General features: G+C 36.9%; 1 protein-coding gene across 2 annotated transcripts in view; it reads right to left on the bottom strand.

The window, feature by feature from the left end:
- Positions 1 to 13,118, bottom strand: part of sh3tc1 (SH3 domain and tetratricopeptide repeats 1) — a 32,912-nt gene extending 19,794 nt beyond the window's left edge. Inside the window, exons 1-5 of one of the 2 annotated variants that reach the window (XM_088918135.1) lie at positions 13,050 to 13,118; positions 12,460 to 12,628; positions 2,348 to 2,475; positions 941 to 1,046; positions 451 to 594 (exon numbers count right to left, since the gene is read on the bottom strand). In XM_088918135.1, coding sequence (XP_088774261.1) covers positions 451 to 594; positions 941 to 1,046; positions 2,348 to 2,475; positions 12,460 to 12,595 — 514 coding nt within the window. In that variant the 5' untranslated portion in view covers positions 12,596 to 12,628; positions 13,050 to 13,118. Of the gene's footprint in view, positions 1 to 450; positions 595 to 940; positions 1,047 to 2,347; positions 2,476 to 12,459; positions 12,629 to 12,887 lie in introns of both variants that reach the window. The other variant, XM_088918130.1, reaches the window with a different exon arrangement.
- Between the last annotated feature and the right edge of the window lie 5,820 nt (positions 13,119 to 18,938).

Below are 18,938 nucleotides of genomic sequence, written 5' to 3'. Positions count from 1 at the left end.
CTTCAAGCTCTGGCTGTGCTCAAAGGCACAGGTGTCCTAGTTCAAGCCTGGGTCATCTGTCTATGCCACTGTGACTGGTTTTCACCAAGCAGCTGCACACAACTGGGAGTGTGCCACTGATGGTGGAGTACAGATTCGGTGCCTGGGCTCTCTCAGTTCTTGAAGAAGCAGTTACGTTTGCAATTTCCCTAGGTTCCCTAGTAATGACACTGAGGAAGGTGCCATTCCTCAGAAAAACATTAACCAACATGCAAGTGGCTGTGGAGTTTATAGTCAGTCAAAATCTAAATGGTTCTGAACAATGGGAAGGTCAGTGGGCCTGTCTGCACTTCTCTTTCTCCCTGTAGGAGTCATCGCTGTGATCCAAGGCAGAAAAAAACAACAACTGGAGGATCAAAAACTGGGTGGATTAAAAATTAAATACTAATAAAAAAGCATCAGGACTCCTACCTTCTTGCATCAGGATCCCTTTGTACATTAAATGTAATGTTTCTTCATGGATTAAGACCTCAATTCCTAAATCCTCTTCATCTAAATGGTGTAACCAGAAGACCTGATCAAGGAGGAGATTCTCCATGCAATGACCAAGAAGCCCTAAAAACAATAAGCTTTAATCAGCAAAACTCAATAAGCTGCAACTCCATTTACATACTATAATACCACAAACCCTGATAAATACATCCTAATGAAAAAAAAAATAAGTTTTCCAATTCACTTTTCATCAAGATGCACAATTTGAAAGGTGTTTTTATAAGTATTAAATCCAATAATTTTTACATGCTGAAACTAAATAGAAATTTAAAATATTTATTAAAATATTACATATTCCTTATTATAAAAATATTAAAATATTACATACTGTAATAATTATTCCTGTTTCAGAAATCATCAATGGATACTGTTCACTTCAGTGGAGCATGCAATAACCAAGCAGACATACCCAGTGAGTAGTAAGTGTTAAATTTCCATATTTCTTCAAATGTTTTAAATGTAACAACGATTATATCCTCTTCACTGTGGATAGAAAGCAGCCTGGCTGAAAGCTCCTAAAAAGACAACATTTCAAAGATTGGACTAACAGTTTTCAGTTTGAGTCATTGTACGAAGACAGCCAAAATATTGAACTTTCATCTGCTGAGCATGTTCAACAGCAACATTTTCAATGAAAGCTCAATTTGCACAAAAACATGACATCAATGATTTTTGATATGCAGTTTGACAAAGACAGCTTGGAACTGAAGGAGCTGAACAGACAAGCTATAGAAAAATCCATTTTTTTAATTGCATTATATGCATATACTGTATTTGTACAGAATTAATCTTAATCTTGAAAAGACCCAACTCATGGTCAAAAATTTAATGAATACATTGCCATACAGTTACTCAAGACTCAAGTTACTAAAAAAACATCCGTTAGCATTATGAATCAGTAAGATTGATTAAGATTACAATTTATGAAGGTATTGAGCCTAGTAGAACACTGAAAGAATAATCTTTACATTAATGACATTACATCTACTAGTATTTTCTTCCAAAGAGTGAAAATACTGTATTGGGAGAAATAATCTTTTAGTGCCTGTAGTAACATAGTTAGTACAATAGTCATTTTCTTTATAGAAAATAAACAGTGCTTTGAATCATTTATGAGAAAGGTTTGTGCCAAAACTCATTTTTGTGTTCCCTTTGAGTTGTATCATTATTCTTATTACCACTATTAGTATTATAAATGTACCTGGAAATCCCATAAATAACACTGAATCATTATTCTGTGGAATTTCCCTGTGAGGTTTCTAAATGACCCTTCAACAGTTCAGCCAATTCCTAATAAACTGTAGAGGTGTGATTTGAATTTACTCAGCCTGGCTGAGGCAACAGCAACCTGACCACAAAGATAAGCTTTAGGAACCCTCTTCGTTTCTTGTTGGATGAGCCAGGGACCTGCAGGAAGACTGATGCTGAGGTGAAGACAGTGATGGAAATGGTGATGCAAAATTGGATGCACAAGAGTCACGATACAGATGCTGTATGTAAGAAAGCAAGAGTGCATGAGAATAGGATCTGCCCTCCTCCCGAATGTTCAAGCTCACATGGCAAGTGTGGAAGTGTAGAGGAACCCTCCTATGAAGACAACACACTTTGAATTTGAGAATTCTGTCGCCCGATTCACCGTAATTCTCGAGGCTTAAATACATTTTTGTCAGCTACACTTTGTTCTTGCTCAAATCTGTTTTAACACACTGTCCTCATGCATGCTCACTCCTCGAGCTTCTCTCGAGCACATGACGGATCCGAACTTCAAAACATCACTGACAACAATGGAGCAAAATACCGCAACTCCAGATCTTACACTGAAAAGTGCCATGACCTCCCCACTGTCATTCTCCAGGATACGCAGTTTTCCTCTCAGCATTTCCTGTAGTTCCTCATCAGGAAGTCCTGTCTTTCGTCGCACCATCACCAGCTTCATGAAGATTGCTGAAGAGGAAAGAATATGAAACAGAGTGTAATGCTGACTTTAGACAGTAAAGGTAACCTATTAAATGTTTACACTGGAAAAAAGAAAATTAGTCACTTAATGCTGGTTGATGTTAACTGAAGCAACACAGACCATCTCTCCTTTACTTTCTATTTATTTTTTCTATTATTTTCTTACTTGCACATACTGTAACATACCCGGAATTTAATTTGAAATTTTAATTTGAAATAAATGACATTAGGGAAGGATAAAAGGAACTCTTTAACTACCATTAGAAAAAAACAGACTATTCAGAAAAATGTTTAATATAAAAACCTGTATAATGTGGAATAAATGTATATTCTAATATTGATCTGTAAATGATATTCAAGTATTTGCACCAAGATGACATAGTTGGAAGTGAGGAGCTCATTTTGGAAAGAGTAAATACACCTAAAGAAAAGATGATCTTCAAAATAATGTACTGTATACATAAAGTTGCAAGAAAAAGTCTGGGATGTACTTGTGATTGTGTACCATACTGTATCTAAAGTTGCAATAAGGTTTGAGAACCCTTTGGAATTACCTGGATTTCTGCATTAATTACTCATAAAAATGTGGTCTGATCTTCAACTATGTCACAATTATAGACAAACATAATCTGCTTAAACTAATAACACACAAATAATTGTACTTCTTCTTGTCAGTACTGAACACTTTTGTAACGTTGTAAATTGGGTACACATAGTTGGTCTTTGTATTAGAAACACTAGTTTAGGATGGGTGAGTGCCTTTTGTCTTGTATGGTTTGGGTAGTCAGTGAAGGTTAGCTAGGGCGTTAGAAGACGCCGAAGACCGAGTGTTTCGGTTTTGGTTTTGTAGTTAGGTCAGCTGTCCCTCACTTTCTTAGCCAGCTCCACTTTGTTATTTTATTTTCTTTGGCACCACTCTAGTACCCTTTCCGTGTGTGTTATTGTGTCCTGATACATACCAGTCACTTATTCACTTTTTAAAAATAAATCACTTTTGCACCAAACTTGTTATTACGCTTCCTAAGTCCCTCGCCAGAAACCCACCTGCATCCAAATCCATCCTAAATGTTACACCCCTTTACCCCTAGACACCTGGGGTCGTAACAACATCGTTTAAACATTCACAGCCTAGGTTGGAAAAAGTATGTGAACCTCTAGGCTAATGACTTCTCCAAAAGCTAATTGGAGTCAGGTGTTCCAATCAATGAGATGAGATTGGAGGTGTGGGTTGGAGGTGCCCTGCCCTATAAAAAAGGCACACAAAGGTTGGTTACTGACAGAGTCTGTTCTTCTCAAGAAAGAGCTGTTCATGTGGACTGTGCCCTGATCAAAAGAAATATCAGAGGACCTTAGAAGAATTGTAGAGATGCATAAAGTTGGAAAAGGCTACAAAAGCATTTCTAAAGGCCTGGGTGTTCATCAATCCACAGTAAGACAAACTGTCTACAAATGGAGAAAATTCAGTACTGCTGCTACTCTCCCTAGGAGTGAGCTTCCTGCAAAAATCATGGCAAGAGCACAGTGTGCAATGCTGAAAGAGGTGAAAAAGAACCCTAGGGTAACAGCAAAGGACCTGAAGAAATCTCCTGAACTTGCCAAAGTCTCTGTTCATGTGTCCACTATAAGAAAAACACTGAACAAGAATGGTGTTAAAGGAAGGACACCATAGAGGAAATCACTGCTCTCCAAAAACAACATTGCTGCACCTGTCAAGTTTGCAAAAGACCACCTGGATGTTCCACAACACATCTTGGACAATGTTCTGTGGAAGGATGAAACAAAAGTTGAACTCTTTGGCAGAAACGTGCAACACTATGTTTGGAGAAAAAAAAGCACTGCACACCAACGCCAAAACCTCATCCCAACAGTGAAGCATGATGGAGGGAGCATCATGGTTTGGAGCGGCCTTGCTGCCTTGGGGTCTGGACAGCTTGCTATCATAGAGGGAACAATTAATTCAAAATTGTATCAAGAAAATTTATTTAATGTCAGGATAGTGGTCTGTCACCTGAAGCTTAATAGAAGTTGTGTGATTCAACAAGACAATGACCAGAAACAGGAGTAAATCAACAACAGAATTTGTGTTCTGGAATGGCCAAGTCAAAGTCCAGACCTCAATTCAATTGAGATGCTGTGGCATGACCTGAAGAGAGCTGTTCAAGCAAGGAATCCTAGAAACATCAATGAACTTGAACAGTTTTGTAAGGAGGAATGGTTTAAAATTCCTCCTAACTATTGTGCAAATCTCATCAGCAGCTACGGGGAACATTTGGTGGAGGTTATTGCTGCTAAAGGCGGTTCTATCAGTTACTAAATAGAAGGGTTCACATACTTTTTCCAGCCTGCATTGTAAATGTTTAAATGATGTTCAGTGCTGACAAGAAGTATAATTGTTTGTGTGTTAATAGTTTAAGCAGATTCTGTTTGTCTATTATTGTGACTTACTTGAAGATTAGACCACATTTTTATGAGTAATTAATGCAGATATCCAGATAATTCCAAAGGGTTCACAAACCTTATTGCAACTGTAGATACAGTATGGTACACAATCACAAGTACATCCCAGATGTGCAGTACTGCTTAGTAAATCACTGCCTTTTATAAGTAATGAGTTGTCGACAAGAACTACTACAATTATAATGTGAAAGAAAAGATGCAGTAAATTGAACTTGAATTTCACAGGGATGAAGGCTTTTAAAGCGGCTCAGCCATTCAAACAGTGTCAGAGAGATACTGTAACTGAGGCCTATAGTCTTGTGTCACTGTTTTAAGTCTCAGAAATGATTTTTATCTTAATGTGCCTGGAAGTTACCAAGTAAAGATGCACAGCTGGTCAAGCACCACTTCAGTCAGGAGGGTTTGAAGGGGCCAGGGTATTCTTGCTCTGCCGCTCAACAGCAGCCCCTGAGTCTTGCTACTGTATATACACAGCGAGCTTGGAGATACTGTCAGTGAGTACTGTGTCACAGCTCCAGTCCACACAAACTCTCCTTTACAGTCACTGGGGGGCCTTGGCACATTATTCATGCTTATTACTAGTAACTGGTCCTTTTTATAAAAAGCAAAAGAAAAAAGAATACAAAAACTGACAGTATGCTACATACAGTACAGGTACTGCATGGTCTTCTCAACCCTTAATTAATATTTTAACTCTTCATTCATTAACCAAATGCTACAGTATGAGTGCTAGGTCTCTCCATAAATCTAGCCTGCTGATCAAATTTATTAATAAATAACCTAGTAGGTGAAGTTAAAATTCAAAAGGACAGAAAAGTTCAAAGGTGATAGCTTTCACCAGCTTGGATTTACAGTCACAATATGGTGCAGACTTATTCAATTGACTAATGACATTTTACATTTATACCCAAATACCTGAACTGCATCAGTCAATTAACTAAGCAATAATAAAGACCAGACATTAGAAACCCATCTATACTCACAAGCTGCATGTGGAATTTGCATCTCAGAAAAAAAAATGTAATTCTTGGGGACCAGTTTTGATTAATTTTAAATTATTAGCCCAGCCCAGTTCTGACTGAAGCATTTTACTGTAGCATAAGCAGCACCACTCCATGCTTACACCTCCTGTTACTCACTGGGTCCATGAACTGGAGCAGGAGAGCAATAATGTCATGGTAGTGCAGGATCCAGCAGTGTAAGGAAAGAAAATGCAGGAGCCCTCAACGCAGTGCCAACATCTTATTAACCATAGTGAGACCCGACAACGAGATTCATTTCTGCAGCTTCCAGAGGCAAAGAAGGGATTTATCATTTAGCAGGAGCAGAAGGTGAGAGCAAGGAATCACTTGGTCCAGAACAGTGGGCAAAGGAGAGGAATTCTGCTTGTAAAACAACATCCTCTTGCAACAGCAGCCTTCGGAAAGAGTGTACAACAGGACCCAGTTTTTTCTTTTCAGTATTGAGTGCAAGCCATTGAATTGTTTCCTCCCCAAGTAAATCAACACACATAAATGCACAACTAATAACGTCAGACATACAGGCAGATATATTTGGCAGAATACTCATGGAAAACAGTGTGGCAATGTTTATATAGGTAATTTTTAAGGTTTTGTTTATTTATTTTACACATACTTTATAATACACATTCTTAAAATATAATTCGTCCTTGCTCCATTTACTCATTTTAAGCTGTTTCGATCCAGTACAAGCCACTGGAAATGAAATGAATTTGAAAATACATGGTGCAAATCACCAAAACCACCCTAAAAAAACAAATGCAAGTGCACAGTCATCTTCTTTACATGCACTGTAAGCAAAAATTATACTTACTATGGAAGAAACAAAGGCTGTATGTTTATTTTTCAGAATGATATACCATTACAAAATAATGCAATACAACAAAATAGAGTAATTTGATAAAACTTCTGAAGCAAAGCAACCTGGTTGTTTATAAACAGGAGGGTCTTACATAAGACAACACCTGATGATATTTCAGTCCTTTAGCCAAATAAACATGTTAGATAACTGAATAAAAGCTCAAATGGAGCTCCTTCTTGTTCTGTATAATGTGTAAATGAAAAGTCATATTTGTTTTCTTGAACTGTTGCTTTGTAAAAAAAATCCACATTGTTCAATTAAAAAAACAAGCTCTGTCATAGATTGTGACGTTACCCCGTTAAATTGTACATGGTAAACAATTCTTAGAACATCTTACTGTACAAAAACCGGACGTTAGGGTTAACAAAATTAAGAACGATAACAAAATATGGATTACCTACGGCTGCTTGAGCTCATGATGTTTAATTAAAATAAATGTCAAGCTACTCATTATTAAATGAAGAGTGAAGAAAGCACACTGATCTTTAAAGATTAACTGGCATGTCTTCTGTATGGCTTTAGGCATTCAGTCAAATTAATAATATTAGCAGAGCTCTCATTATGCTACTTGACTCTCACAGTGGTGTAAAGAGAGCCTGAGCCAGACCTCTGTCTCCTAAACTGCATATCAGTGAGTCAGTTTTGCTGTTTAAGACTCAGTTGTTTCCATGTAAATACAGCCTGCTGTATAGCTTTAGAATCGCAATAAAAATTTTGGCCTGTGTATTTGAAGTCTTGACATTGTAGTTTACCTGTTGGAAATGCGTCTTCTGACGCAGCGGTTTTCAAAGTGTTTACTTCTCAGGAGTTGTTCGATTCTGAAAATACCTTACATGCAGTAAGTAAGATTACGATCACAATGTTTTTATCTGCTACAGTACATTATTCTGATATTTTTATTTTGAAAAAAATTGATCTTATTGTTTCCAACAACAAGTGCATCTTTTGTGCAAAATTGTGTGAGTAGAAAGATATACTCAGCATCAAAAGCAACTTATAGAAAAAAAATTGGCAAGGCTGCCATCAAGAAAATTACAAGGTTTTTGGCAGAAGCAGCATTGATATTTTAGTGAACAGACATGACAAAGTACATCTTCATTTATTATGCTGCAGGGTTGTGCTGTGAAAGCAACAGGCTAGCAGGGCGTGTGTTCACTATTTCTTATCTAAGATACAGAAGCATCACAACCTGCACATCTGTGACATAAGCTTTGCACCAGGTTACAGATGGTGTCTTGTTGGATTCTGCCCCTTTCCTCTCATAGACAATGGTCACTCTGTGTGAAATCCATCTGATTTGGCATCCACCATCCTAATGTCCTGAAACTCTGTGCAAACTGTACATTTGTCCCATAGAGCAAAGGGCATTTATACATACAGTACTGTATGTTGGTTTTCTTAAAACCATCATAACTTCTGTTCTACTCATGCTAGAGACATGTTCAAGTTCAAATAGCCTGGAATCTAACTCCGCCCTTTTGCAATGAGGGCCCAGAATGGCCTGGTTTTAAAGACATCAGAAGTTTTGACATAACTGAATTTCATGGGAAACTACTGTACATATATCATAATATTTTTATGATGTCTTTTCACTTTTACAACTGCAGACATGAATATTAACATTAATACTTTATGTTATAAGATAACACGGATAAAGCTCAGAGATCCCAGAAAGGCATCTGATATTATTTTTGTCCAAAGACAAAATTCAGGTAATATACAGTATATGGAATGGAATATACTGTATGTATCCAGAATGACAACATGTTTTTTGTATTACCTCAAATGCAATCGAATCATGTCACAGCTCTTAACTGCCAGAGGTCCCACTCTGTAATATTGTATGTTATCACATTACGAACTGCAAAACAGCATACAAAAAATAACAAGATTGTCTTATTGACAGATTCGTATTTTTAAAATATTTCATATGAATATTAATCCTTTAAATAATTCTGATCTTCAGAGGCATGCAAGAGTTTACAATGACACTAAGAATGTTATCACTATATCTTCAAGGAAGCTTCAATAGGTACAAAAAGGCCCTAACTTTTGCCTCAGATTCTTCTAAAGCAGAAATTTATGGGCCAGTTTTTGAAAAGGGTGAGATGGTCATTCCAAAATGCACATGGAATGACCCACAAGCATAAGCATGCTCACTGGTCTCTGCGCCTTAGGCGCTACACATCTTGACTCATCCCACAAATGTTCAAAGGATCTCAAGTCTAATGAGGAGATCACTATAACTATAACCGTCACATTGTCAACTTACAAGAGTGGTTTTGTTTACACAAGAAACATGAGGATATGCATCATCCTGTAGCACCATGCAGTCAGACTCTGATCAATCACTACTAGTTGAGCTCTGTACCAACTACAGTACATGCACAGACCATCACATGACAATCACAGGAAATGTTACAAACAACAAAAGGTCATTTGACCCATTTGGTAATGTAATTTGTAGTTACTGTAATTCATCTGATGATCTTTGAATTATGCCAGGGTATTGGTTTCAACAATATAATTAGGAAGCTTCTCCCAATAACCTACTCCCTTAGCCTGACATGTTGTGACTCATCCAAAATCAAGCAATTCCAAATCAATGACTATTTCACATTAGTATCTTGCAAAGTTTGACATTTCTGATTGTGAGCACCCCAGAAGCAAAAAGAACAGTGTGCTTGAAATCAGTCCAACCTCCAACAAAGTGCCTACACAAAGGCACAATGTATTGTTCCCTTAAAAAGTTTTATGAGTTTTATGTGCCTGATTGTGACCAGGCACTACACAATTTCAAGATATATTATCCTGCAAAGATAATTACACCAGTGACATTCAGGATTTTTAAAAATTAAATATTGTCCAGCGCACAGATAATGTAGTTTTTAAGATTTATCCATATATGTAAGAACAGTGAATAATATATGGTTAAATAAGGAAAATAATGATTGTACAGTATTACATCCTATTATGAGTATAGATGCAATAAGTGAGTGATAAAAAATAGATCTTAAAGTTTCCTAAAATATGGGACATACTATTTGGCCAAGAACTGTATCAACCTGCAACTCACTACTTGTAATCCACTGAAGTTCAGCAGGTGTGAGCCTGGTCAGTACCTGGATGGGAGACCACCTGGGAAAAACTAAGGTTCCTGCTGGAAGAGGTGTTAGTGTGGTCAGTAGGGGGGTGCTCACCCTGCGGTCTGTGTGGGTCCTAATACCCCAATATAGTGATGGGGAAACTATACTGTAAAAAGGCGCCGTCCTTCAGATAAGGCGTAAAACCCAGGTCCTGAATCTGTTGTCATTAAAAATTCCATGACGTTTCCCGAAAAGAGTAGGGGTGTTACCCCATTGTACTGGCCTTTACCAGTCATGGCCTTTTAATAATCCCCAACTATGAACTGGCCTCATCACTCTGTTCTCCTCTCCAATGTTAGCTGGTGTGTGTTGAGTGTACTGCCGCACTGTGGCTGCCGTCACATCATCCAGGTTGGTGCTGCACATTAGTGGTGGTGGAGGGGAGTCCCCATTACCTGTAAAGCGCTTTGAGTGGAATATCCAGTAAAGCACTATAAATGTAAGGAATTATTATTATTATTATTATTATTATTAAAAGAGAAGTCTTAATAACACTAAGGTACAATACCTTAAGTACAACATGCTCAAAAACTAAAGGAAAAGTCACAAAAAGAGACTGGATAATTTTCAGGTTAGTGACAGATATTACCATAGTATTTCTGTGATGAGAGAATGGAGATCCAATGAACATATTTCTGAAGGACAATTAAAGTAAAAAACTTAACATCTTCAGTCTTTTTTTACCTCCAAAGCAAACATTTTACCATAGCTAATGCCTTATATCGGTATAAATGACACGTTCCTAGCTCACAACAAATTCTTCAACATAAGAAATTAAAACAAAGTGTGGAAACAGGAGACATCTGTCTGGTCCTGAATGTGAAAATGCTAATGTCTTACTGAAACCTTTCCAGGTTAATATGTCAATTTAAAGCACAAAGAACAATGGAAACTTGCAGGGATATTTTAATTTTATGCTCTGTTTTTCATTTCCTATCTGACATGTTCTTTTAGATCCAAAACACTGAAATCTGTAGAGTTTTAAAGTCTTTAGCGAGAACATCAGTGGGTGGTAACAATAAAATGACAGCATACTACTGGAACTTAGTAAAAAGCAGAACAATGACAAGATGGTGCATTCAGGATAAAATAGTGCATGTGTGTAACACCAAAGGCCTATTTTAAAACTATTTAATAAATTTTTTACTATTATCTAAAATAATGAAGGAAAAAGTAACATGTTTGTGTTCAACATTTGTTCAGTAAGTGAAGTTGTACTGTATATAAACTTAATAAAATGTACCTTAATTTCCATCACGAGAAAACAACCATTCTGCTTTTTAACTAGCAATGTATGACAATGACAACTGATGATATAATTAAATGTCTATATTTTTAAGTACAGTGTATTTAAAATAATATTTTAATAGTAAAATAGACAACTGCCTTACGGTCCACTTCCTCTCATCTCATGTACTTAAGAAATCATGCCTATTTATTTTAAATGGATCACACTTTAATTCAAAGCTATTCACATTTCTGCCCATACTGTATGTACTGTACTGTATGTCTCTGCATTTTACCAAAGCAAATTTAGCAAGTGCCCTTCTAAATGATACCACTGCAACATGCCACCCGGAAAAGTAGAAACTCTATTGAGTTGCAGCTCCCTAACTCATACCACTAAAGCACTAAATAGGAATGTATTGCTACAAATGAGCCTAAAAGAAATTTAATAACTGAATCAGTAAAGACATCAATAAGACATATCAATAACCTATGGAGCAGTGTATGCAAGAGACCAGTTAGACCCGATGGGATCAAAATCATTCTGTAAGGGATGCAGTAACATTTCTTCCCTGCTGTAAGGGGTGATAAGGTTCATGTGAAAACCTGTGTATGGCTGACAACACAGATATCTTAAAACATATTTATGATATACAGTACAGCCCATTCTGCAGATACTACTTTCATAGTGCAAAATTAATTGACTTAAGCTAATACCAACCTGACTGGTAATTCTGTTACTAAGCAATTTAGTCATAAGCAGCTCACACCGTTTTCTGCTTTGCTTTACTTTACTGTATGTCTCAGGCTGCAACAATCGAGTTCATATCACTAGCTGTTCCTTGGCAGTCTCTGCTGCTCCCTGTATCAGGGGTTCTGTTCCTGAGAACCACAAACACGTTCTTTGTTCCACACGAGTACTTAAATAACTATTGAAACTATTAACACACCTAATAATTGATTAAATCTGAACTCTGGAATTATTTTCTGTTTCTGAACATTTAGGAAGTTGCCTTTTAACCACTGTGGTTCTTAAGTAACTAAAAATCTTTGTTTTTTGGGAATCCTGTAATAAATCATTAGCCAAATCACTCCTAAAGTATTGTTACGGCCTTATGGTCTACTGTACTATGTGACTTCTCTGCAAACTAAAAAATTGTGTTTCACGAGGTGGCAGTTATACTAGACTCGCACGTCAGTGAGATGTTCAGAATTTATGTATCGGGAGTTAACAAAACCATTTACCAGAAGGTTAACTTACCCGCATCTTTCGATTTATTGCCGAAACCACTCTCCATTGCGTCCAGCTCTTGTATCCAAGGAGGATCTCGAAAAGTCACTTCACCTCCATTTCTCACCTGTTCGGCCTCTGGAAGCTCTCTGTGTGCGCTGGTCATTGCAAACGACTTTGGCTGTCGCACTCCTGAAGGCTGAGAAGTAAAACTTATATTTTTAACACTGCGTCTTCTACCGTCTCCATATATGACGCAGTAATGGCATACCCCATCCAGAGCGAAAAATAGTGTGTTTCCACGTTAAATGTTCTGGAAAATGTAATAGCCTTTTCAGGACGGATTGCTAAGTGTCAGACTGGACACTCATTCTCTCACACGTTAATGTGCAGTAGCCTTTTGCTTTCAGACAAACAAAACTTATGTACTGCTCAAGAGTGTAAAAAATAACCCGTACCAATATTTTTAGGTAAAAGACACAAAGTCGCACTTCAGTTAAAAACTGTTTAGTAAGAGCATAATTAATTGCAGATCGTTTCAGTGTCCGCAGAATACATTTTTGCAATATTCCAGGATTTGTGCGTGTGCACTGCTCGTAATTTGAGTGCCGGTTTCTTACGTCCTTTAAATCCCGCAGTCCTCTTCAAAGGTTTTACCAAACTAGTTAATAATCTACAAGTGTATAAATTACACCCCCTGAATGTCGCCCACACTACCTAGAGTACTGTATTTCCCCGTTTTAGGGAGTGTGTGCATTTTCCTTCTACTTAATGTGTTAGAGCACCGCAAACAGCAGAACGTTTAATTAAAAAGGCGACATATTCAAAGTTAAAAATGTGGAAATGTTTTGAATTATACTATTTCTCAGTGCATATGACCATACTGTACTGTACTTTTTAAATATTTTAAAGACTCAGTCACGCCCCATACAGACGCAATTATCCCTTGGCGAGAATGGGCAGTCTAGATTTCCACTAGTGACATTAAATAGGAAAGTACATTTAGTAGTTTTAAATGTAATGTGAAAAAATATATATTAACACCCGCGTGCAACTCAAATTGGAACATTAGAACAAACGTTTTTAAAAATGGGGGAAACATACATGGAACAGCTGAGATTGATGCTTAAATAAAAGTAAATGAACACAATTAAATTAAATGCAATTAGTTAATCTTGAGAATACTGTTGTACACTGGATAACATAAAACTCACCAACCTGCATGTTTTGTGGAAATATATATAGTACAGTAAAATAAATATGTGTTATGTGTCAATGTACATTTTGTCAATGCCTCTGAACGTTTTTGCAGGCTTTCACTAAGATGCAGAGGTCTGAAACAAATCCACAAGAACGAGAACAATGCCCTTAACGTTAGTGATGAATTAGAAGAAGCACTGTATGTGGAAGATTTAGAATTTTGTACTGATTTTTCCTTCACCATCTAAAACATGTGGGAAGCAATAAAAAGAACCTAAAGTTTGACCTCACTTGGAATATTGTTTTCAGTTTTGGTGATTACATTACAAGAAAGATACTGCTTCTCTAAAAACTGTACAAAGGAGAACCAGATTAATTCTTTATCTGAAGGGAATGTGATACTCAAACTAGGGAACTGAACCTTATCATGATACAGAGTACATTATGTAAAGGCTAATTCTGCAGAATTAGAAATATGTTACTACAGATGTCTTTAAGATAAACAACCATACAAGGAAGCTCTGACACCAGTGGAATGTATATTTAGGAGTATTCACGACAGACAGATCAGTCCTCTCCACAGTACACAGAGGGTCGTGAAAGCATGGGACCAATGATGAAGCTGAGACTGAGGGAGACTTTAGGAAAAGGCTTAACAGGCTTCTGCTATCATGAAGCTACCAATAAAAATAAGAATTATGGGTCGAGTGGCTTTTTCCCCTTTGCAGTCTTTTTAGTGTTTGTCAATTCTTAAAAAACACCTTTCAGGCAAGCATCCAAAGACAACCACAAGGGGAAAAATGGAAAACTTAAGTTATCTCTGCATACGGACAATACAAGCCCAAGACGTTTGACCATGAAAAAAATGTTAAGATTTAGCAATGTTAGACACGTTAGCGACAACATTTTTCTTTTAAAAGATTGAGAAATGGGGTGTGGCTCTGAAAGAATTCCGGTTTCAAGCAGTTTGAAAGTAGTATTTGGACAAGCTTTTTAATCTCTTGGAAATCTTTGGTTTGTTGACTGGAAGTGTCTTGTTACAGAGTGCTGTACAGTATGTCCTGCAGTAGCCTGTACCAAAAAAGGGGTGTGAGTGTGAAACAGATTAGTGGAAAATTATGTCTAAAATCTGCTACCCTAAGGTAACCTCTTTGATTTATATTTACTTTACTTATTACTCTGTATGGATCATTTCAAACGATAATGTTCATTAATGTACAGTACAGTGAATAGAATGACAATTAATTCTGCATATCAAACACTGTATGTATGCATCTCATTTACTTGTTTAACAAAATAATTTTTTCAAACAGCTCAAAAAGTTCATATACCATATAGGAAAACAAGACATTTTCTTTTACACCATTAATGAAAATGTCACAATTCAGAAAGGTAGGGCTTTGATTGACATGAAGGACAAATTCTTATCAAATTAAAACTTTCTCTGGTATCAAACCTGTTTTCCAGAAACTACAAAATTGAGTTTGAATCTTACTATATCTTTCTTACAGAACATACCCTCTTTTACTTTCAATTTCGTTTGTTTAAAATTACCCATACTGGAACCGGTGCCCTTTCTTAATTACCAAAAAATTGAAGATCAAGATTCTTTTATATTCAGCAAAATAGTCAATTTTGCAGGTGATATGAAAATAAGAGAATTAGAAAACAATGCTGAACTAGGATATGAAATTTTAAAAAATATTTACTGTAGCTACAGTGACATCACAGTGGCACAGTAGTTAGCATTACTGCTTTGCAGCTCTGTGGCCTGGGTTCAATACTGGACCTAGAGTGCTCTCTGTTTGGAGTTTGAATGTTCTCTCCATGTTCTTGTGGGTTTCCACTAAGTAGTCTGATTTCTTCCCAGTCAAAAGATGTACTGGTAGGTTAAAGTCTTCTAGAAAATTTGGCACTAGTCTGAGTGCGTGCATGTCTGTGTGTCTATACTGTGATGGACTGGTGCAAACAAAATGTTAGGCCATAAAGTTGAAAGTATAGCATTTAATTAAGGAATGATTTCCTAAAATTGTATTACTGAAGTAGGAATGCTGCTCTAAAATCAATCTAGAGAAGACGAACCATAAACATTGTGGAAGACTTAAATAGAGAAGCTTATGAGGGGACCTAAGATGAGTATTCAAAACAGCCAAAGGCAAATAAAAATGCCAAAGACAACTCATCAGATTTCTTCATAATGAACCTGCCATACTGTATATATATATTAGTAAAACAGTTCAAGCTTTGAGTGCCGGTAATACAGGTCAAGTACTTATTTAATCCACACCTAATGTGCCAACTCCATTAAAGTGGAATTAAACTCCATTTTATATAGAATGTATGTCCGCACAGACAGATGATTACAAAAGTGATATTATCACTTTATTTGCCAAAAAAAACATTTAAGAAATGTTCCAATACACATTTTGGTTTAAAAGGCAACTCAATGTCTTTAGCTTTGCTATATTGCTTCTTTGTTTACCTACAGTATGGCCTTACAACCTAGCAATTATCATAAAAATTGAGAACCATAAAATCAAATTCTGTATGGCACAATTATCATGACGCTTTTAAAAATGTTTGAATATTTTATTTTATGATTCTCAATTGTATTTGTTGATTTTTATGTTTTTTTTTGGAAGCAACAGCTCCTAGGTCCACTTTTTCTACACTCATTTTATTTTTTCTTATCTCATCCATATCCTAGGAAAAGTGTCAGCATTTCCTTTTCCCTGCCAAAACAGCTCTTGACCTTTCATCCTACAGGAAAACCTTTACGTTTCCCCTGTTCTGTGGTCAACTGTTAAGGAAAACCAAATGTCCATCAGTCTATGTGAAATGCTGACTTTAAGATTTAAAAAAAATAGAAATTTGTAAATTATAAACAAATGTAGAAGCTAAATGCTCCTTTAGAGTGTACTAAAAGATTCATTTGATGAGGAAAATTCTAGCACACAGTTATCACAGAAAAGAAAACCTAATACATGAAGAAGTGCACTAACAATAATAAAGTAAGTCCTATTAAATTAATATTTCAGAGCTGTGTTATTTCATAATTGAGGAACTGCATTAATGTTGTGTTTCTTGTTGTGAGATACAGGGGTATGATTATGAAAACTATGGCAAACAGAAGAAAAGAAATAAGGAATTTAGAGTTTTTACTACGCACAAATACAATCAAGATACGTCTGTGTATCAAAATGAAATATTCATACAGTACTGTATACCTCTATGTACTGTACTATACTGTGAGGATGGAGGGCACAGGGGATCATGGAGTTTTGTAGGATGAAGAAGGATGTCCTAATAAGGGTGCTATAACACTCTCTTTTCTGTATTTTTAAGATTCAGGATTTAACATTTCAATATTTAGTTTTCTAGCATGTGGTTGTCCATCTAAAGAGTTTCACAATTAACTAGTTTTATAATATAAGTTTTTGGGATAGAAGTACAGCCACTGAGGATGGGAGTTGTACCCACAGAATGTACAAAAACATTAATATACTGTAGTTGAACCAGAAACGTGTAGACCAACCAGTCAAATTGGTGTTACTAGTAACATTATGGAAATGAGAGAGAACTAAATTAGAAACATATTTACAAAGACAATGGTTTAATGGTATAAAGTTAAAACATGCATCAAATCTAAGTCAATTATGCAGTGCATGTATAAAATATTGAGCTCAATAGGTTTTGTTACCATATTACTATCCTGGAATCAAAGCAATGAAGAGCCTGTTTGTGGGCTCAAAGGAATGTCTGAAACTGACTAGAGGCTAAAATAAATTAATCTTTTTGGATCTGAAGAGAGAACATTATGGGAGGACCAGATTCAAATATTTGAAATCCTCCACCCTTAACCCAACTGTCTTCTTTAGAATAAAAAATAGAACACAAAAGAGAGCACACACGTAGAAAGTAGTGTGAAGTGAATTGAGAACTTTTTCACACAAACATTTGTGAGAGTCAGGGACAAGCAACCCCCTCATGCTGTTGAAGCTGATACCTGACTACGTTCAGGAAGTGGTTGGATAAGAACCTTGAATCAATTACTTATTAAAATCCAAACACACTAGAAGGCATGAATGGCTTTGTAAATGTTCATGTTTCTAAGGCATATGGCTTAATATAGTACAGTATAGTAACGCTACGGGGTTCACGTGGGCGCCCTCGCCTGCTGCCACATCAGGTCGGCCCCCCACCTTCGGGAACTCGAACCCGGGCCTCTGGCGTCACTCAACAGGGACCCAGCCTGTTGAGCTAAAGAGAGATCTCCCCCGCTTAACTCACCGTCCTCGGTGAAGGGCTATCCCACCCCGCTCCTGACACCAATGTAACGCTATGGGGTTCACGTGGGCACCCTCGCCTACTGCAGCATCAGGTCGGCCCCCCACTGTCGGGGAGATCTCTCTTTAGCTCAACAGGCTGGGTCCCTGGTGAGTGACGCCGGAGGCCCGGGTTTGAGTCCCCAACGGTGGGGGGCCGACCTGATGTGGCAGCAGGCGAGGGTGCCCACGTGAACCCTGTAGCGTTACAGTATATTTAGGTACAAAGGTAAGGTTATGATAACATCTCTCATAAAAGGTTAATACTGAAATTAAAATCAACAAGCATGCAAGGTAATGTCATTTTAAGAGGTGTAACCTTTAATTGGGTGAATGTAAGTAGTGTACCAAATGTGTTTAAGGCCCATTCCTCTTCCCTATCTATATCAATTTAAATTCTGCTGTAGTAAAACTACATTTATAGATGATACACAAATAGTGAGGATTTGGAAAATAGGAGGAGTAGTCTTGACAGCAAGTCAAAATTTGGACAAAATCAAAGTTTTTCACTCGGCCTTATGAGTCCGCCACCTGAGGCTGCTAATCGGGAAGAAATAAATATCTTTTAAAAAATCTGCAAGTGATTTACTGTAGGCGATTGCTACTGGATCTGCATTACAGTACGCTATTATATATTCCAAAAGAAAATCATCATGACACTGAAATTGTCGTTAGATATATTTTAAAATAGTTTACACTATTTAAGTCATCAGAAAAAGAAAAAAAGACAGGTTTGTAGATTGTAACCAATAGGTTTCCAGATCCCTCCATTAACAGTAAGTTAAGTTTAAGTCCTAGGACACAGACAATTTGACTGATGTGTTGGCTTATGCACATCTAAATATTGCCACTGGTGGTGGTGGTGGGGTGGGTTGATGACTGATTTGGCACAACTCTAACATACACACAAACAACAATAAAGCCAGGGACCTTGAGTTAGGAGTAAAACTGGATAATGCAGCTCATGACTGGACATTCCACAGG

This window comes from Atractosteus spatula, chromosome 1, assembly GCF_055471065.1.
Source record: "Atractosteus spatula isolate fAtrSpa1 chromosome 1, fAtrSpa1.hap1, whole genome shotgun sequence".
Classification (NCBI taxonomy): Eukaryota; Metazoa; Chordata; class Actinopteri; order Semionotiformes; family Lepisosteidae; genus Atractosteus; species Atractosteus spatula.
This window is presented reverse-complemented; position numbering and strand designations above follow the sequence as displayed.